Here is a 21,895-nt window from a genome sequence, read left to right on the forward strand (position 1 = left end):
TATGCAAAGTAATGACTTATGGCTTAGCATCCATGTTTAAAATGCTGAAGGTATAGAGACAGCATTTTTATGTTATGGAAGCAAGGTCAAAGACCCCTTTGCAAAGCAAGATCTGAATGAATGAATAAATGAATGAATGAATGATGAAAAAGCATTAATTAAATTCTGACTGTATGCCAGACTTTGGTAAGCACAGAACACACAATCACAAGGATCCTTTTTACCAGTTTCAAAAATCTCCAAGAGATACATACAGTCTTTGTATCATCTTGTTAAATTCTTAGGACAAACAGCAGGTGCTTCTCCCTAGTCTTCCCCTTTACTAGCATGCAGCAATGGTGCTTCAGTTATGGTTCTGAGGTCTTCACCTAACAACAGCCTGAAGTTTTACCTTTTAGACTTCTCCAAGTGAGAGAGAGAGAGAACCCACTCTTCTCATGGTAATCCATTCCACTTGGACTTGGTCTCATTATCAGGAGGGTTTTCTTCACCTCAGACCAAAATTGACATCTTTCCACTTTCTACCTTGGTTCCTAGTTCTTTCCCTTTCCAATTTGAACAAAGCTAATTCTTCTTCTGTCTCTTGCTATAAAGGAAAGAGACCAAAGAATGTTCTAGTTCAGAGGAAGGATGCCTCACAATTTCTCATTGGAAAGACAGTAAAGGAGTTGGCAGAACTGGTTTTATCCTGTTTCTGGAGTCAACTCAAAATGTCATTTCATAGAACCTTTGATCATCTTTTATTCCCAATGCTTATGATAAATATCATCAAAAAGATCACCTGAAGATCCTTGCAACTTTTGTGTGTTAATGTTTTTTGTTGAGGATGAAGTTGAGAAATCCTCTGAACTCATTATAAGAGCTTCTGAGGCAATATATACTTTAAAAAAATGATATACTTTTATATGTATATGCAAATGTAAACGGTGTCAATTTTAAAATGTGAAAGTAGCCATAGAAGGAGGTGGCAAAGCTCTGTGGCAGGTCATAGGATGGGAGGCTTGTCAACAATACCAATCCCCTGTAGTCACCTTTCCCATATACTTTCTTCATAGAGTTGAAGTTGCTGAACATGACGAGAAACCAACAATATTACCCCCAAAATGAGATTTATTATATTTTAATAGATAGGAAATTATTGGATACTTTTTTGTGAGATAGTTCCAAATTAGCCTTCTGTCTTGATAAGCCATAAACATGATAGTGAAAAGATAAGATTGATTAAAAATGAGAAAGTATAGTACAGAATTGAGGCAATACAACATCTTCTATTCAAACAACCTATTGACAATGAAAATGGAAAGCAGATAAAAGTTAATGCAACAAAATATTAATATTTTCTCTTTTTGCTGCTTTCTTTTACTTATTTTGGTATAACATATTTTTAAAAGTAGCATTGCCATTGTTATGATGAAGATTTAGTGATCCCCTCCAAAACCTGAGAAGTAGTTTATATAAAACTTCTCAAACTAGTTTATATGAAATTTCTGCATGTTTTGAACAGACCTGCAAGGTACTGTTCACGTTTACATTTTAGTAGTTATTATTAATATTTTCTTTTTCTTTTTAGATTTCTTTTTGCAAGGCAAATGGGTTTAAGTGGCTTGCCCAAAACCACACAGCTAGGTAATTATTAAGTGTCTGAGGTTGGATTTGAACTCAGGTACTCCTGACTCCAGGGCTGGTGCTCTATCCACTGTGCCACCTAGCCGCCCCCTACTAATATTTTCTAAGGAATGTTAATGATCATAGATCAATTGTTGCTTCCCCCCATCCTGAACAGCTAAAATCTCCTGGTGTCCCAGGCCTTCTTCCACTGTACTGTGATCATTCCTTAGACAAGTCTGCTGCTCACTCTATGTACAAGACTTACTAGCCACAGCTCTTTGCTACTGGTATCATTAAGATTGATAAAAACCTTGAAAAGAAAGTTTAACTTTTGGGGGGGTCATTTTGGGAATGTAATCATATATCTCACCTTTTTGAAGGTCGTATTCCTATTTCTTTATTGCATACAGTAAACATCTTGTGTAATTAGAATCATTTTTTGATATGTAATATTTTCCCGTTTGGAAAAGATCACCTTCATGTCATTGTCAGTTATGAGATGTGTGTGGGCTATTAGAATTTGGATTCATCCCAAGATCACACAGCTGGACAATTATTAAGTGTCTGAAGTCAAATTTGAACTCATCTCTTCCTGACTCCAGGGCCAATGCTCTATCCACTGCCCCACCTAGCTGTGCCCCCCCCCCCCAACTTTGCAATGAAATAGAATGAGTTGCATTTCCTCTAATTTTGTCTTAGATCAGTTTTGCCTAATTTAATTACACACAATTCTGGATTTTTTAAAAACAATTTTTATATTAAACTGTTATAGTTTTATATATTATTTTCTTTATTCAAGTAGCTCAGTTTTTTAAAAAAAATTACAGATCATCAAATTAGTTATTATCCTTTACTTGTTCCATAGCTTCCGGAATTAGCACTGATCGATTCAGATGAAGGTGAAGACGCACTAGAAACTTCACAAGTACCTTTGGGCAAGTATATTTATTATTAAATGAAAAACTAAGCAAAAGTTCCCTGGTTTTTGAGTGTAATGTGATTCTCCCAACTACAAAAATCCTCCTCATGGCACATTTGAGGGCTATACCAGCAGGGTCCAGTTCTGACAGGTTTCTGATATGGTCCTGGTGGGAGCTGGAATCCGTGGTCTGAGGGTTCCGCTCTTTATGGATGGGGAGACTGGCCATTGATAGATTAATCACTCACCAGTTAATGGATTCTTTGACTAGGGTGACCCACAAAACACAGCATCTCTTCAACGTAAAAGAGACTTGCTTATGATTCTAATATGTCTTATGAAGGAAATTTAGAAAAAAATTCAAGAGTCACCATCTTTCAAAGATGAAGAGCATCTTTGATCTTTTTGGGAACCATGCCTTCCCTTAGTTTATTATTTTTTTAGTCTTTATTCTTAAAAAGAGAGGCAGCATGGGATCCATGACTCTTTTCTTTGGGTGCCTGGGATAATTTAGTCAGATTTAAAAGCCTTTATTTAAGTTTTAGGGTTAAAAGACCAATGCAGAGCATATCCTTTTGGTCAAATGAGATAAAATGTATAAAGTGCACAGTAGTAGGTGCATTATGAAAGTTTATTTTCCTTCTCTTTTTGAGTCTATGGTGTTAAACTTAGTGTGAGTTGACTTGGGTTAAAAATACCTTGGAACTCTTTGCCTTTAAGATATTTTTACAATCCTGGAGTGAGTTTTATCTATCTCTAATCTTTGACCAACTTGTGATCTTCTGAACAAGAGGCCTCCTCAAAGATGATTCCCAATCCTGTATAACTCTTGGTCATATCCTTCGATGGTTGGAGCCTTCCTTTAGTTCTCTCTCTGGTGGCATCAGGGATGAAGAGCTCATTCACTCATAGGAGGGATAGCTGCCTGTAAGCTAGATGAGTAAGGGTGGTGTTTCACCCCAGCAAATGGGGTTGGGTCTTTTGTCTTGTTTTGTTTGTTTTTTTCAGTTCTAGGGTTAGGGGAGGATCCCTCACTCCCCCTCCCCACCTCAGAACTACAGCCATGGGGAACTGTAAACCCAAGACCCTGGCTTTTTAGGTTTTCTGTACAGGGCTGGTTACAGCCTCTGGTATAGAATCCAGATGTTGGATGGTCTCTAAGGTTCTCTTGGACAGAGTTCTCAGTTTGGGGGACTCCATTTTGTGTACCTAGAATTGAAAAGAGCAAGGGAAACAAGACAAAAAATGCTGAGATTCCAGGGGACAGTTTTTCAGAGTCAGGTGCTAAGGGGAGGGGGAGGGCAGACTTTCCATGCCCAGCTTATGGCGAAGTGCCCCCATTATGAGTGAATGAGTTCCCCACTGGATACCATCAGAAAAAGAGTGACTGTGCCTTAGTCAGGTAGATTAAAATATGAAGGCAGTCCTAACTAGACACCTCATAGAAAGAGGCTACTCCCACCCATTAACCAATTCAGGAATGTAGGATGCCCTCTCCCTGATTCAAGTCCCTGCAATCTCCCATAGGGTTGCCACCTTCAGAGATGCTCTGTGTCAAAGCCCTGTTACATTTGATAATATATTGCAACCATTTGCACTATATTTTCAAGCAAGACATATGTCTTTCCATTGTCCTGGGGGATGACTAGAAGTTGTTTAAATATTACCATAGTTTTAAAAGGATTAAAGTGGGGGATCTTTAGATGTAAAGGTAACTTTATATCACTATTCTAATCTGGTTCTATTCTCATTAAAAGGTTTTCTTTAATGACTGCCTGGGAGGAGAGGCACAGTCTTTAAAACCAGAGACAGAGAGCTGTTTAATTAATCAGTTAATCTCACACTTAAACTTGAGAGATGTGCTCCAATAGCTATAGAGAATTTTTTGAAATGAAGATGATACAGGAATTCAGTGCTCCTGTGCAGAAGCATGGTGGCCTTCAGTTTTTCCTGCTTCTGGATGATTCCTGAGCTGTGTGGATTGGCAAGGAAAGTCCCTGAAGAGAGAAGGGACTGAAAATCTTTGGAGAGTTTCTTCAGTAACTAATTGAGAAAGTGTCTGCAAGAGCAGACATCTGCAGCTCTGAAGACAAGAACTCAAAAAATGTTGGAAGCTGGGTAAAAGCTAGGAGGGAATTAAGTTCTAAGTTATGTAAAAATGAAGAGTTCAGGGAAAAGCAAGCTCTTTAGTTAACCTAGCTGGAAGGTGACTCTTAAAGATTGGAATATTTTGAAACTTGGACAAACCTCATCAAAGATTCTAAAACTTTGGACAAATCGCAGGCCATCTGGGGCAGGGGTGAATAGTTATATTTAAGCCAGATATAGAACCAGCATCAGATTAAGAAAGGATGAAATTAAAGAAAAATGGAAAAGGAACATAGTTGTATCTAGTTTGTATTTCTTTAAAACTTGCTCCTATCATCCTTTAAAGTATAGTAATGGGGGTGGCTAGGTGGCACAGTGGATAGAGCACCAGCCCTGGAGTCAGGAGGACCAGAGTTCAAATCCGGCCTCAGACACTTAATAATGACCTAGCTGTGTGACCTTGGGCAAGTCACTTAACCCCATTTGCCTTTCAAAGTCCTAAAAAAAAACCCCCACCAAACCTAAAATATAGTAATGAAGAAAAACCATAATTGAGTGGAAGAATTGTTATGTCCTCTTGAATCAGTTAAAAACACATACAGCAATTCTCATTGTTCAAACCGTGAAACTCTAATTGACACCACTGTTTACCAACTTGCACAATTACAATATGCTCCAAAAAAAGAAACCCCCAAATCCCCAAAACCCAAATCTCAAAACCTTCCAAATACTATTTCTTTACAAATCCCTAATATGAAATAATAACTCAATCATATATAAATATGAATAATATAAATATAAATATGAAGTTCATATTTCATAAGTTCATGGTTTAGAAAAAATGGCAAATATATAAGAGAATATGGTAAGAAATTTAGGAATGTTTAGGGAATACAACTAACTTTTGAGAAGGATGGCAAAGAGGATGACTCCAGCATTGGCTTTCCCCATATACTGTCCCTTGGTATATGCAGGTGAACTACAGTTTTAAGTCAATAAGCTATCTCTGATTATCTTGTGACTTGTGTCTCCTATTAGCATATCATATTCTTTAGTATTTCTAAAGAAGAGAGCTGTATGGTGGATAATAGAGTACTGCAGTTAGATTTAAGAAGACCCAAGTCTCTGAATCCCACCTCCTCTATTTTAATTAGCTTTGTAACTAAGGGCAAGTCACAGGATTCCTCTGAGTCTCAGTTTCTTCATCTGTAAAATAGAGGTAAATATCTGTAGCACCTCCCTCAGAAAGGCTGTCATGAACTTCAGGTGAAATAATGTATGTTGAGCACTTTAAAAAAATCAAATATTTTAATATTTATATTAAATTTAATATCAATAGTTAAGTATTATTTATCATTACTCACTTAATTAATTATTTAATTATTATTAATATTTAATATTAATAAAATATTAAAATTTGTAATAGCTCTGGCAATTAAAGATTCATAATTGCTTCTAAGTGGGCCACTCCATCTACAGACTCAGATAACAATCTCTCTGAATCTTAGGATCCAGACTTCTGGGAAATGCAAGACAAATACAAAAAGCATTTGATTATCCTGGGACCAGCATTCTATGTGGCTGGGGTCAGGAGGAGTATAAGGGCGACTCTCCAAGCTTGCCTCAGCTGCTATTTAGATGTTATTGCCCATTCTCAACCTCCTGGCAGAATCTGCCAGATCATATCCTCTTCTGAAGGGTCACTTCCTGGCACCAGCGGGAATATTAGTAATTTCAGTTCAACATTTCAACGCAATCAAGTTAATTCTTACTATACAAGGCCATGTGGAGAGCCTACCTCATGATGGTTGTGAGCTTTCCAGACACATACCTGGTCAGTGGTACCTCTTTGAGATTGGGCAGGAAACCTTTTGGGGGTTGAAATGGGTTAATGAAGCTACTGGAAGAGGAGGATGCATTGAGAAAAACATTGACAGCATCCTGTGCCACTGTTTTCCTACCTGTTTGCACAATAAATCTAATAGGCATTGGACAAAGAGAATCTGATATAAATAATTTCTCCATGTGAGTTAGTGGGGGAAACTATGTATCACTGACCAAAAACAAAGCAAGCAAACAAGGACCACCAAAAATATAGCTAAACACAGGGATTTTATTTAGGAGAACTATCTAAGGGCAGAAACAATGGGCAAATATAACACAAATGACCTTTATATACAATGAAAATAGAATCTTTAATGAATTCTAAAGATCTAATAGTATATTTATGATAAGGACACAAGGCCACAAGGCCATAAGAACTCCTCACCTGGTATGTGCATGTATGTCTGTGTGTGAAAGTGTGGTGAGAGAGAGAGAGAGAGAGAGAGAGAGAGAGAGAGAGAGAGCCAGGCACAGAGAGATAGAGCCAGAATGAGACACTGGTAGGCACACAGTCACAAACACAAAAGAGTCTGACAGCTTTGAGTTGAGAGATAGAAAAGCAGAAAGGATGAAAGGAAAGAAAGGGAGGAGAACAAGAAGGCTATTCTCTCACAACTAATCAGGTCCAGCAACAAGAATATAGCAGACCAGGATTGTCACCTACCAGAATTCAGTCCACAACAAACTACTCTTGGCTTCCTAGTTCTGTGTCTTGCCATATACTGCCTGTGTGACCTTTGGCAAATCACACAACCTCTCTAAGCCTCAGTTTCTTCATCTGTAAAATGAGGGAGATGAATTAGATATAAGGCCTCTTCCAGCTCTAAAGGAATTCTGTTACTCCAAGATCTTAGGCTGCTCTTCAGGTTCTGTTCCAAAGTTCAGAAAATATCTCTTGACTGTTAACAAAAAAGTTAGCTAAGAACAATACTAGCAAACATTTATATGGTGCTTCAAAGTTTGTAGAGAAACACAAACATAAATTTTTTTGAATCCTCAACAATGATGGCGGATGCTATGGTTCTCATTTTACAGATGATGAAACCAAAGTTGGTTGAGGTAAAGTGACTTGTCCAGGGTGACTTAGCTAGTAAGTATCCCAGGAAAGATTCAAGATAAGGTCTTCCTAACTATAAAAAGAGATAGGTACAACTCCATTCACAATGGCAAGTTGGCTCCAGTCCATTTTAAATCACTCATTTGGAACCAAAGTTTTCTATCAAGAGTATGCTGATCTCTTCAAAAGAGAGTTGTCACCTCTTTCCTGTGACCCACTTGAGGACCACTGTTGTGTTGGCTAGAAAGAGGTTGGGAAGATGGGTGGTGGAGGTGGTGGTGGAGGTGGTTGAGGTGGAGGTGGAGGTGGTGGTGGTGGTGGAGGTGGAGGTGGTGGTGGAGGTGGTGGTGGTGGAGGTGGAGGTGGTGGTGGAGGTGGTGGTGGAGGTGGTGGTGGTGGTGATCTATAGCTCGCCTTTATTCAAACAACTTGAAGGAAATTTGAAGGCACTGGGAGACAACTTCAATGTTGTCAAGAATGGTGGAACTAAGAAGGCCTTGTTAAAATAGTACAATCAGAGACAAAGGTGGCTTAGACGTTCAGAGTATACTTTCTAGTACAAAACCCCCTCATTTGTCATTTTGTAAGAAAAATCTATTTTTATCCTAGAGGATATATACAATGTATTGATAATAAGACCAAGTGCTGTGGATGAAGAAAGGGTAGAAGAAATTAAGCAACTGGTGAGTAATATTTTAAAAACAAAAACAAACACCCCATCGTCAAGTCCAAAGGGTGAGATTTTTCTTACTGATTCACTTAGAGGGAAGAAATGCCTCCAGAACCAGATAATAAATCCCAGTTGGATATCAAAATTCTTAGTCCAGGTTAGCATCCTCTTTATCTTTGCTTTTTCCTTGTAGTTCAGCTTATTATTGTCTTTGCAAGAGTCAAAGGAAAGGAGAAAAGGAAGAGGGAAGAAAGGATAAGAATGAGAAAGGAGAAGGAGGTTGAAAGGAAGGAAATGAGTAGGGGAGGAAAGGAAAGATTGAAGGAGGGAAGGAAGGAGAAAAGGAAAAAAAAGAGGAGAGAGGAAGGAAATGGGAAAGCAGAATGAAGGAGAAAGAAAGGCATGGGGGAGGACTCCCAACTGAAGATGTGCTCTAATCATGTACCTCCAATGACCTGTAAGACACATAGAAGCTATCTATGAAAGCCCACTGTAGGAAAAGTGAGAGTTGTGGAAGAGAACTGGATTCATGAAGACGTCATTCTGATACTAGAATTCTAGTGCTCAGAGTGGGTTCCACTTAGCAAAATGTAGAACAGAAAACTTAATCCGGAAAGGCAGAGCTAGGCGATAGATTCTGGTCAGGAAAATTGGTGATATAGCAACTAGTAATAGGAAAGGCATGGAGAATAAGATAGATAAAGAGAAACACACAGAGCCCCCACCGAACACTTTCAGGGACCATTGAGATCATGATAAAGAGAGTCAAACATGTGGAGTCCAAAGAAGAGCCTGGTATGTTCTTAGTCTTGAGATGGCAGTGACATTTGAACTAGGATCAGAGAAGTTGCCCCAAGCCCTGGACTTTGATGCTGGGGGTGCAGCGAGAAGGGCAAACTCCTCCAACCCTAAGGAGAGGAACACAGCTCTTCAGACCTTTCTCATCTATATGGTCTTAGGGCTTTGAGCTACCTCTTTTTTTTAGAGAGTTTTTTTTGCATGGCAGTGGGGTTAAGTGGCTTGCCCAAGGCCACACAGCTAGGTCATTATTAAGTATCTGAGGTTGGATTTGAACTCAGGTCCTCCTGACTCCAGGGCCAATGCTCTATCCACTGCGCCACCTAGCTGCCTATCTCAGCTACCTCTTAATTGGGAAATGTAGGTCACTGAGAACAATGAGTAGCAGCAAAAGTTTCACCTGACACAAATCCACCCGGTTGTCTTAGTGTGCTGGGGTAATATTTTTTTATAATAATGGATCCAAAGTATTAGAGGAGCTCAGTACCATAAAGAGGAGTGAGGTGGTGATGGCTAGGTGGCATAGTGGATAGTGCACCAGCTCTGGAGTCAGGAGGACCTGAGTTCAAATTTGGCCTCAGACACTTAGCTGTGTGATCTTAGGCAAGTCACTTAACCCCACTGCCTTGCAAAAACCTAAAAATATCCCCCCCCCCAAAAAAAACTAAGAGGAGTGAGGTGAAAGAGGAGATGGGGACCTTTGAGTAAGAACTCATCTAACCAGGCTATTTTACAGATAAATGAGGAAATTGAGACCAGGGGCATTAAGTAACTCAACCAAGATCACTTGAATAATCATAAATCCAAGGCTAAAATGGAACTTAGAGACCATCTGGTTGTTAAAGACTTTTCTCTCTCAATGTTCAGGATTTCAGCTACATTGTGCATTAAATAAGTATTTGTGACCTGCCTTGGGAATCTGATCATTGTTTACAACATGATTTCTATGGGAAAATGGGCCCGGACATTCCAAGCAACCAATTTAAAAAGAGTAACATGTAAATTGACCTCCTAGGAGGTTGATAATCTCTTGTCAGCATTTCAGCCTTCAGCTTCGATGTGACACATCTTTTTATGCATCTGAACAATGCTTTCGAAAGCTCAAAGGAATAGGTCACAGACAAAGGTCTCCCAATTTGTATATTTAATGCAGCTTAGCAGGTGTAGTCTTTATAGGAAATGAAATCTCTTCCAAATGGTCTGTTAAACACTGGAGAGTAACCCGATGATTTCTTTTCTCTGTTACCCAATCAACGCTTCTGAAATGTTCCGTGAATCTATAATTGGAGATTTTGAATTTTGGCGTTCTCATAGTAGATGAGGAACAGAGGATCCTAGACGATGAACAAGTTAGAGATTTTTATCATGAGATTTCATACAAGGTAAGAAATGTCTAAGGAAATCATTTCTTTGTCAAATGAAGTGGGATCTCAATATTCTTGATATTTGTCTTAGAGAAAATTTCTATTTCTATATGTAGCATCCCTTCTGGTTACTTTTGAATAGAGGGTAGCTCTGTTCCCAGATTCAAACTTTTTGGGTCTTCACTCTTAAAACTATAATTCATGGGCCCCTACCAGTGTGCATCTCTATAGCAGTCAGCTACTTGACACAGTTGACTCCAAACAAAGGCATTTACTAAAACAGCATAGCCAGATCAGTAACTTCAAAATATTCCCCTCCTAAGCCTTGGATGTAGTGTCCCAGAACTACACACAGCGTCCTTATGGACATAAGCTTTACAGTAGCAATGAGACACCTATATGGAAGGTATGTGGCCTAGGCAATTCAAATCTTAGTATTTTGCAGGGACCCGAGGCCATCTCTTTGTCAAGTCTTCTCTGTGGTTCCACTCTCAATTACCTATTCTTCCTTCAGGCCACATTTGGCTCTATTCCTTGCTGCCAGGCAAATAAATATTTAGCTGTGTGATCTTGGGCAAGTCACTTAACCCCTTGTCTTGCAAAAAAAACCCCCAAATAAATAAATAAAGAGGTTCAAGTTTTTCCTATGATCCTCAGTTATTAGTAATCTTTTCTCAAATCATTCTATATTGACTTATCCATATATATATGTATATATGTTTTAGGTTTTTGCAAGGCAATGGGGTTAAGTGGCTTGCCCAAGGCCACACAGCTAGGTAATTAGTAAGTGCTGAGGTTGGATTTGAACTCAGGTATTCCTGAATCCAGGGCTGGTGCTCTATCCATTGTTCCACCTAGCTGCCCCTAGATATGTTTTTTTAATCTCAGTAGTGGGGTTTAAGCTCTTTTTTTTTTTAGATTTTTGCAACGCAATGGGGTTAAGTGACTTGCCCAAGGCCACACGGCTAGGTAATTATTAAGTGACTAAGGCTGGATTTGAACTCAGGTCCTCCTGACTCCAGGGCTAGTACTCTATCCACTGCGTCACTTAGCGGCCCTTCCTCCTCCTCTTCTTTAAAGTATGCTCCAGCTTTTTTCATATTCTTCCTGAAATATGGCATCTAGAGCAGAAAATGATACTCCAGTTGCAATCTTACCAAGGCCCTTTCTCATTCTGGAGCTTGTGCTTTTGTTAACTTAGCTTCCCTGACTCCCAAATAACAATGCTAGGGAACTTGCAAAACACCCCAAATTGAGTTTTTTTTTCACATGAAATACTGTTTGGTCATGCTTCTCTCATTTTACACTTATATGATTGATTTTTTTGAACCCATTAATAGAAAATTACAATTTTTTTTTAAAATAAATTCCATCTAACTTGTTTCAGTCTATGGTTCTATAGCTCAATGAGATGACTCAAACCTTTGTACAATCTTTGACTTTTTTTCCCCATCAGCTTTTTGTTGCCGGCCCCCTCCCCCAGATGGCATAAGCATTCCCGTGTGACTTCTTCTGATACTGATAAATGTCTCTTTCACTACATGGGATATTGTCCCTTTTCCCTTCTATTCTTGAACAGCAAGAATGCCTCAGAATTGCAGAAGGGAGAAGTTGGAAGGGACATCTGAGGCCCCATCATCTGTTTTGTTTCTGTACAAGAATTCTTCCTAATAACATCCTTGGTGGAGTGTTCATCCAACACCTGCATGAAGACCTCCAGATTTGGAAAATTCAATCCTTTGGAGCGATAGTCCTTTTGGTCTCTCATTGTCAGGAAGTTTTTCCTGATAGTGAGGTCAAACTCTACTATCACTTTTCCATATGTCTCCTAGAATTGCCCCCTTTGACCAATTAGAACACATCCCTTCCTTCCCATGATACCTCTTCCAGTTCTTGAGGAGAGCCATCATGCAATTCTCTCATCCCCAGTTTTCTCTTTTTCAGGCTCCACATTGATTCCTTCAGTTGATCCCTTGTTTGACCCTCCACTGCAATTCATGCAAATTCTTGTCTCCTATCATAAGGGAATACTAATCGAGGCAAGAAGGGATAAAGGGAAGCAGACTAGATCAGACATTTAGTCTCGATATTACGAATGAGAGCCTAATGTGACATTAAGTCCCTCCTAATCTCAAAATCTCAGTTTACTTACCTGTAAAATGAAGGGATTGGGTTTCAAGTTACTTTTTAAATATATTCTATAATTCCTAAGTTTCCTCATCTATTTAGGAGACATTTTACATTTTCACCCTTGGCATTTTCTAGCAAAATATCTGCTCATACAAATCATCACGTGGCAAATAGTTTTTCCCCTGTGAAATTCACTATAATCAGATCATCAGTTTCTGATGACTGCAGGAAGTAGCTTTTCTGTGATGAACAATGGAGATTCTTTTTTTTTAGTATGATTTTGAAGATTTTGTCCTCTATACAACAAGTACCCCAAGTTACCTCTTGGGGATTTCCCTGGGGCCTCCGGGAAAAGAAGGTGAAGGAGCAGAAGAAAACAGAGAAGAAAAGAAAGAAGAAAAGCCAGAAGAAAAAGCAAGTGAACCAGAGGAAAAAGACGTTCCGCCGGAGGAAAATGAGGAGCAAAATGCGGGACAGCCAGAGGAGAATGCGGGACAGCCAGAGGAGAATGAGGAGCAAAATGAGGAGCAAAATGCGGGACAGCCAGAGGAAAAAGAGGAGCAGCCGGACGAGAAAGAAGAGCAACTAGACGAGAAAGAACCCTCAATCAAGGAAGAATCAAAGGAGGAAGAGGAGAAGCCAGCAAGGTATGCTAAGACTTGGGGGAAAATGACCCTTCTATCTACTTGGCCTTTTCCTAAAATTTCCTAAGTCACAAAGTCTTGTCTTGAATAGTCATCTCTTCAGCTACATTTTTACAAAAATCTCATAATCTTCAGTTAAATTAAAAAAAATTTTTTTAAAGGCAATGGGTTTGAGCAAATGACTTACTCAAGGTCACACATCTAGCCAATTATTAAGTGTATGAGGCTGGATCTGAACTCAGATCTTCCTGATTCCAGGTCTGGTTCACTATCTGCTGCACCACCTAGCTACCCCCTTCAGTCAAATTTAAAATAAAATAAAATAAAACAAATTTAAAATTAAAAAAATACTTTTTCTGATCTTATTTGGGACTGGTAGAGGGGTAAAGGTGAAGAGCCAATTTGACCTGAGTTGTGCTCTGGTCATGTGAGAATCTGGCTCAAACTCTTTCCTTCCCTTTCTCCTCTTTTCCTGATCCTGGAGACCTTGCTAATGGTAAGTATAAATGACTTTTTTTTTTTTTTTTTGCTTTTTGCAAGGCAATGGGATCAAGTGACTTGCCCAAGGTCAGGCATCTAGGTAATTATGAAGTGTCCCAGGCCAGATTTAAACTCAGGTCTTCCTGACTCCAGGGCCAGTGCTCTATTCACTGCATCAACTTAGCTGCCCCCAAATGACTTTTTTGGTACGAAATTGAGATGAATGAATGAATGAATGAATCAATAGAGGGTTGATCAGAGGAATTCCCTGTTCAACTTAATGAGGGCAAAAGGAGATTTGAATCCCAATGGAGGTTGTAGGCATACATATTTATTTTGTATGAACTATTTGGATGGTTCAGATATAATGGAAAGCAGGCTACCTCTTTAGTAACTCCAAATTCTGGAGCTTTAGACCCTCGTGTTTTAGAGGGAGAGAGGAAGTTCTTGGACAGTGCCACCCTCTGGGAGAGAAGGTGGCTCAAAAAGGAGAAAGCCTGAGTGTTGTCCTCTGTGACAACTACACATTGTTTGGACAGGGTAGGGTTGATGCCAAGGGAGTTTTCTCTGTAACGTCCTAATGCTTATTTTTATTGAGACAATCTGATTCATAGGGTGGTGGTAAGAATCTGAGGCACTGTTGGGTCCCTGTGAATTCTCTATGAGGGCTTGTAGCTTTAGCAAGCCCAGCTTCATTTCCTCCCAATGAGAGTCTGAGTCGTTAGGGCTCAGTGGGGTCCTAGAGTAAAACCAGTAGTGGAAAAAAGTCACTATGTTCCTGCTGAGGGAAGCCCAAACCATAAGATGATCCAATGAGTCTAGAAGGGGAAAGTGGATGGAAAGAGTTGGAAAATTACATTGGCCCTATATGACCAATGGTTAGAGACCTCAATCTAGAGTGACAAAAACACTTGAGTTTAAATCCAGTCAAAGACACTATTATAGCTACAACCTTGGGCAAGTCACTTAATCCGTCTCAGTTTCTTCAGCCTCAAAATTAATATAATAGTATCACCAACTCCCAAGGTTGTTGTGAGCATCAAATGAGTTCGTCTTTGTAAAGTATTTGCCCTCTGGTGGTGGTTGTTGTTCACCTGTTTCATTCCTGTCTGACTCTTTGTGATTCCATTTGGGGTTTTCTTGGCAGATGCTGGAGAGGTTTTACAAATGAACAGAGGCAGAGTTTAGTGACTTGCTCAGAGTCATAGAGCTAGTAAGTGTCTGTGGCCAGTTGTGAACATAAGAGGATGTCTTCATGATTACAGGCCTGGCACTGTGCCACCTAGCTTCCCTTGTTCTTTGGGGATACAGATTATTATGATAATGATTATTAATAACGTGAAATTCTTTGGATTGTTTCGTATTTGGTATGTGATAAAATAAAGTTGTGCTTGCATAGCGATGGTGCATCTTTTACCTAGTCCTAGGCAGAAACTAGTGCTGTCAGTAGAATACTGGGCTTGGAATCAGAAAGACGCATCTTTCTGAAGTTTGAATCTCTCCTCAGACACTTGACTAGTTGTGTGACCCTGGGTAAGTCACTTAACTCTGCTTTGTTATCTTTGAAATGAGCTGGAGAAGGAAATGGCAAATCACTTTGGTATCTTAGCCAAGAAAATTCCTCCTCTCAAAAAAGAGGTCATGAATAGGTGGCTAGGTGACACAGTGAATGGAGCACCAAGCCCTGGAGTTAGGAGGACCCGTGTTCAAATTCGACCTCAGACACTTAATACATGACTTTGAGCAAGTCACTTAACCCCATTTGCCTTGCAAAAACAAAAAAAAAATAAAGAAAAGAAAAGAAAAAGGAGATCATGAAAAGTCAGACCTGACTGAAATGACTAAGCAACAACAGCAGGGGCAACAAGAAGACAGAAGCTATATTATGAGGGTGAGGGCAAAATGATCCAAAGAAGACTAAAAATAGGAGTTACCTAAAGAGAACAATGTGAATACAAAGAGAATTCATGAATCTACTTATATTTTTTAAATAATTTGTCAGTGTGAGCCCCTCCTTCATTGACAGAGGAGATTATCTTTGAGAGTTAGCCAAAGATGACTTCTAAGGTGACCTCAATCTCACCAAGTCTAGCCAGGCACACACACCATCCACAAGATCATGCTTGGAGACTTTTGAGCCTGGTGAAATGGCCCAGAGATTGCCTTCCATTTGTTTGCCGGCCCCCCCCCCCCCCCCCCATTGCATCACAAGATATGAAGAGATTGGTGTCCACGGAAAACATTCAAACTATTCTAAGTAATTTCATGTTGTACCTGATTTTCCATATGTACGTTCTCTAATTTCCAAGAATATCCAAGCAGAGTTGTTATGTAAGCGATACATTTCAGCTCAATATCTAGCAAAAATTTAGCATAATTAGTATCTTAAACAGATGATTAGAAGGCGTGTTACTTAACTTTCCATTTAATTAGGCGGCAGCTAGGTGGGGCAATGAGTCTGGCCTCAAGAAGACCTGACTACCAATCTGGTTTTCAGGTACTTTCCAATGAGCTAGGTATAGACTCACTATAACTGGACCAAGCTTGGAGAGCCTATGAGACTTCTAGGTCAACCTTAGGGGGACTAATCTTTGACCAACTCTCAAAGACCATCTCTAACCTGCGGAGGTTTTTGTATCTCTGACAATTGCTCACATGGTCAGTCTGTATATATATATGTTAAGTGACCTAGACAAGTCACTTCATCTGGGTCTGCCTCAATTTCCTTATCTATAAAGTAGGGATAGTCATGCCACTTACCTTCTAGGGCTTTTGTGAGAATCAAATGAGAAAGCACTTAGCTCAGTGCCTACTCTTTGGTAAGCTTTATATAAATTTCTATAAATTTATTTCATATCTAAATTTATATAAATTTCATTTCATTTTATATAGTTATATTTCACTATTTTATATGCATATAAAATATAATTATAGATTATATAATAATGAAACATAACTAAAATTTATATTGTTTTTAATTGCCACAAAAATCAAATGAAATGTGAGTCCAAAGTCCTAGTTCAAATCCCAACTCTCTGATTAAACCTTGCATGATCTCAAGAAAATTATTTCAGCTTTAAAAGTATTTGAGCTTTTAGGGTACTGGGTTTCCAGAGAAGTGGGAGCTGTCTACACATTCTTAGTCTCTGCTTTGAAGACTCCTCAATTTCCTACAAAGCTTACCTCAAATACAGTTCCCTTCTTGATTTTCTCTAGCTGCTGGCACTTATTCCTCTCCCTCCCTCCCTTATGCCACCAATCTCCCCTTGGGTTTATTTGGCAAAAAAACCTCTTTATTGATCCATGCTATTTGATTGGGGAAAAAAATTCACTTAACTATTTCTGGGCATTGTTTTCTCATTTGCAAAATGAGGGGCTCCATCTACATGATGTATGAGATACTACATGATGTATGAGATACTAACTGCAGGAAAGAAGTCATTTTTTTGTAGGTTTTTGCAAGGCAAATGGGGTTAAGTGGCTTGCCCAAGGCCACACGGGTAGGTAATTATTAAGTGTCTGAGACTGGATTTGAACCCAGGTACTCCTGACTCCAGGGCTGGTGCTTTATCCACAGTGCCACCTAGCCGCCCCTGAAAGAAGTCATTTTTAACCTTCATTGTATGTCAGAAAGGATTTATGGTTTCACTAATATAGGGAATTCTCTCCATTAACTGGACAACTCTCGTATGGCAAAGCAGATTTGTCTTAAGAGTTACCTGAGCCCCATGAAAGTTAAGTGATTCATCCAGAGACGGATAGTTGATAAATGGTAGAGGTCAGTTTTGAGCCCATCACACTGTTCTGTCTGTTGGGCTACATTTTTATCATCTTGGGGATGAGGAAACTGAGCCTTGAAGAGGGTAAGTGATCTGTGACCAGTTCACATCCACTCCAGACTTGCTGGTTTTCCTACTGGAAGAGTTTCACTTGTTCCAGCCATTCTAAAGACTCCAGTTGCCCCAACACCTCTTTCCCATAGCAGCTCTAGGACTTCCCCCCCCAAAGCTCAAAACAAAAGCTGCTCCAATGGCCACCTCCCTGTGATCTTGAGATTTAAGAACAGACTCAAGTTTCCAGTGTCAACTAATGAATATAATTAAGAGCCAGCAGGTGAGAAATAGCATGGGGGTAGGGGAAAGAGCTCTAGGCTTGGAATCAATAAGACCTAAGTTTAGGGTGCAGTGGATAGAGCACCGGTCCTGGAGTCAGGAGGACCTGATTCAAATTTGACCTCAGACACTTAATAATTATCTAGCCGTGTGACCTTGGGCAAGTCATTTAACCCCAATTGCCTTGCAAAAAAAAAGACCTAGTTCTGAATCCCAATTCTAGCTCTGTGACCATAGGCAAACCCCTTTGTCTCTCTCTGGAGAAACAAACATTTATTAAAGTATTATTGTGTGCTAAATTCTTTATAAATAGGATCTGATTTTCACACCATGCCTAGGAAATAGGTGCTGCTATTATCCCCATTTTACAGCTAGGGAAATTGAAAAAAAATTTTTTTCTCTTTTTTGGGCAAGGTAATGGGGGTTAAGTGACTTACCCAAGGTCACACAGCTAGGCAATTTTTAAGTATCTGAGGTCAGATTTGAACTCAGATCCTCCTGACTCCAGGGCCTGTGCTCTATCCACTGCACTACCTAGTCACCCCTTAATTTGTTTTTAGTGACTTCCAGGTTTACACAGTTAAAACATGTCTGAGCCTAGATTTGATCTAAGCTCGATGATTCTAGACTGAATATTCAGTCTGTGATAAATTCAGTCACCCTGGGCCATCTTACTGCCTGCCAGTACTGGTATGAAGAGAAGGGAGATGCCCACAATATAGGTGGGATGATTTCAAAGTGTCAGGGAAGTGGGATAGTGGATTGATTCCAGGCAAGGTAAAAGGACACCTCTCAGAGTTCTTGGTCCTAGGTCAGAATGAAACAATAGATAAAAACCAGGTTGGAAATCTTAATATACTGTATATTTGTAGACTACAAAGCTTATTCATCAGAGTATTGGTCTAGATGGTAGATTAAGAATTGAATTAAAATTAATCTGTAATAATGGTTTTTAATTTCACAGCATACGAGAGCTATTGGCAAAGAAAGAGCTGTTAGGTGTTTGCGATCTCGTAGATGATCCACAAAAGGCAAGAAGGCACCTCATTCTTTTTTTTCCAGATTTTGCTAAATCAAAAAATCTTGAGTTACTGACTGAAAGGACACTGGCTATCTTCAGACCTGATAAATTACAGGGAAATCCAGGTAGGTAATAACTCTTACTATTGTGTGAAATTGTCTTTTTTTTTCCTTGGCAAGGCAATGGGGTTAAGTGACTCGTTCAAGGTCACACAGCTAAGTGAATATTAAATGTCAGACCAAATTTGAACTCAGGTCTTTCTGACTCTAGGGCCAGTGCTCTATCCCCTGAGCCACCTAACTGCCCCCTCAAATCATCTTTTAAATGATACTTGCAAAAAAAAAGATTCTTAGTTCCACACTGAAATGAAATGAAATTAAAAAAAAAAGACCACTTATAACCAACCTTGTTAAGCTGGTTACTTGCTTCACCAGGGTGAATGGATGCTGAGCCTGGGTTCTCAAAGGCTATGGAATTAGCAAGGTTTCAGGTACAGTGCTGAAGGTGATGATGAAAGTTAGCAAGAAAAACACATGATACAGTCAAAAAAAATGTGGTTTCCATCCACTTCTCTTTTTTTAATAAAATATTTTATTTCTACCTCCAATGACATGTTAAAACAATCTTAAACTTTTTTTTAAAGTTCTGAATCCCATTTATTTCTAAAGAGAGAGTTGAGTGCTGGGCAATGGGATAGAAAGTGCTAAGAAACACTATTCTTGGATTGGATATGAGCATTATGTTAAATAATTGTAGGTAGTCTTAATGTAAGGTCTCTTTCCCTTCAGTGACCAGTGGGTTGGGGAAATGTTAGAGTGGATTCTCGGTCAAGTTGGAATGACACTAGCTTGAATTAAAAGTCCCTTCACCTCTGAGAAATTGTATGTAGCAGTTCCTGTGTGAGAAGATGCACTGGAAAGGGACTGGGGTCCTCCTCCCATTCCCCCCCTACCCCCATTGCCTTCCCAGTGGAAACAGAACCAGAAGACATCAAACCATTGTAACTAAATGAAAACAAGGCTCCTGGACTTTCCCCAGGGAGGCACATGAAGAATTTGGCAAAGTTGATGTCATTGAGAGTCCTACAGCACCCATCCGTGCTGACCCTACTCAATTCTCTTTCCTGGCAATGCTCACCATGTCAGAAAATAGTCAAATCAATCCAGCAACAAGAATTCATTGAGCTCTGACATGAGCCAAGCATTGGGCTAGGCACTAGAGATGCAAAACCAAACTAATTTCTACTCCTAAGGAGCTTACAGTCTAATGGGAGAGAAAACAGGGGCCTGGGTTATTTGATTGTAATCCTATTCTTTGTGACCCCATTTGGGGTTGTCTTGGCAAAGACACTGACTTGGTTTGCCATTTCCTTTCCCAGTTCATGTAATAGAGGAAACTGAGTTAAACAGGGTCACATGGCTAGTACGTATCTGAGAATGGATTTGAGCTCATGAAGAGGAGTATTCTTGACTTCAGACCCAGGGCTCTATGTACTTCATCAATGAGCCACCCTGGGAGCAATGCATAATAGAAGAATAAATATAAACAGTTTGGGAGGAAGGGAACTCTTAGGGAAGAATTGCCGGCTCTGTACTGTTCACATTGATGGGTTGTATTGGGTGGTTTTGTTGAACTGTTCCTTTATTTCTCTCTCTCTCTCTCTCTCTCTCTCTCTCTCTCCCTCCCTCCCTCCCTCCCTCCCTCCCTTCCTTCCTTCCTTCCTTCCTTCCTTCCTTCCTTCCTTCCTTCCTTCCTTCCTTCCTTCCTTCCTTCCTTCCTTCCTTCCTTCCTTCCTTCCCTCCTTCCTTCCTTCCCTCTTTCTTTCTCTTTCTTTCTTTCCTTCCTTCTTTCTTTTAGTTTTTTTTTTTTTTTTTTACAATGGATGAGTTCCTGGTGGAGGAGCCAGAAGGCTAAAAGTCTGGGGAAATTTGCCATTATAGCAACAAAAGAAAACAATTTTCCTAGAAAAACGATCATTACAGTTTCCATATCAATCTCTGTTGCTGAAGATGAGTGAGAAGAGAAAATCAATGAGGGAATTCGTTAAAATCCTCTAAGCTAAGTTTATATGTGGCCTGGTAATCAGTGATTTCAATGAGAATATTGAAAGGCACAGGAAATGGTAGTGACAGATTGGTTTGGAGTCAAGAAATGAAGGGTGGCAAGAGCTGGAAGTCCAATGGGACACACATGATTGTAGCATATCAATGATTTCTTCAAGGGGGAGGCAGAAGCCTCTGGATATAGAGAAACCAGAACAAATCACTGACAAACTAAAATTGATATCCTTTTAACAAATGGAAAACTTTCAGAGTGGGGCATCATCATAAAATCAGTTGTGTGTGGTCAGAGCATCAAAGATTAAATTCATAAAGAATAAAGATTAGAAAATAGAGTGTGAGATGACAACAGTTCCAATCTGACCTGGCCAAACAAGCCTTGAGGTCTGGATCCTAAGAGTCACCCATGCAAATAAATTTTGGGATGTTTGAAGCTCAAGTAACATCTATTTTACCATATGTTTTTAGAATGTGGAATATTGGATCCCCAGTGGGGTGGCCATAGACAGAGATAACACATATGAGCCCATGAATAACCTTTGCTTCAAAAGAACTAGTCATCAGTGAAGGAATGTTTGAAACCTGGATGGCCTTTGGTTAAAGTTTCAGATTCTGGGAGAATCTATCAGTTCAAAAACTGTAGCTTGTCTCAGTCAACACACCTGAAGCCAACCTAACTTTTGAAGAAGTCACCATGACAATGAGACCCAAGGAAGGCAGGAAAACCACTCCCTCTTCAGAGCAACACTGGTAGAATGTATAATCTCATTTACAAGAATAACAAAGAGGTTGGAAAGCTATAAACAGTATTACCTCACTTAGCAAAAAGCAGCTGAGGGGGAAAGGGAGTCTGCAGTGGAATGAGACCCAGCTAAGTCATATTGCCCCAGGAGAATTGGTAGATGAGATCAGAAAAAAGTTAATATATTCTCTCTCTCTCTCTCTCTCTCTCTCTCTCTCTCTCTCTCTCTCTCTCTCCTCTCTGTCTCCCTTTCTAGAATAGTGCCACCAAATCACAATTATTCCAACAATGTATTAATGTGCCTGTCTTTGCAAGTTC

The 21,895-nt window shown here is 39.6% G+C and overlaps 1 protein-coding gene across 2 annotated transcripts in view; it reads left to right on the top strand.

The window, feature by feature from the left end:
• NME8 (NME/NM23 family member 8) overlaps nucleotides 1-21,895 on the top strand; it is a 51,754-nt gene that overhangs the window by 13,765 nt on the left and 16,094 nt on the right. For both annotated transcript variants that reach the window (XM_074199194.1, XM_074199195.1), the window contains exons 7-11: nucleotides 2,474-2,543; nucleotides 8,166-8,239; nucleotides 10,314-10,406; nucleotides 12,792-13,165; nucleotides 18,719-18,900. In XM_074199194.1, the coding sequence (XP_074055295.1) occupies nucleotides 2,474-2,543; nucleotides 8,166-8,239; nucleotides 10,314-10,406; nucleotides 12,792-13,165; nucleotides 18,719-18,900 (793 nt within the window). The remainder of the gene's footprint in view (nucleotides 1-2,473; nucleotides 2,544-8,165; nucleotides 8,240-10,313; nucleotides 10,407-12,791; nucleotides 13,166-18,718; nucleotides 18,901-21,895) is intronic.

Source organism: Macrotis lagotis, chromosome 8 (genome assembly GCF_037893015.1).
Source record: "Macrotis lagotis isolate mMagLag1 chromosome 8, bilby.v1.9.chrom.fasta, whole genome shotgun sequence".
Classification (NCBI taxonomy): domain Eukaryota; kingdom Metazoa; phylum Chordata; class Mammalia; order Peramelemorphia; family Peramelidae; genus Macrotis; species Macrotis lagotis.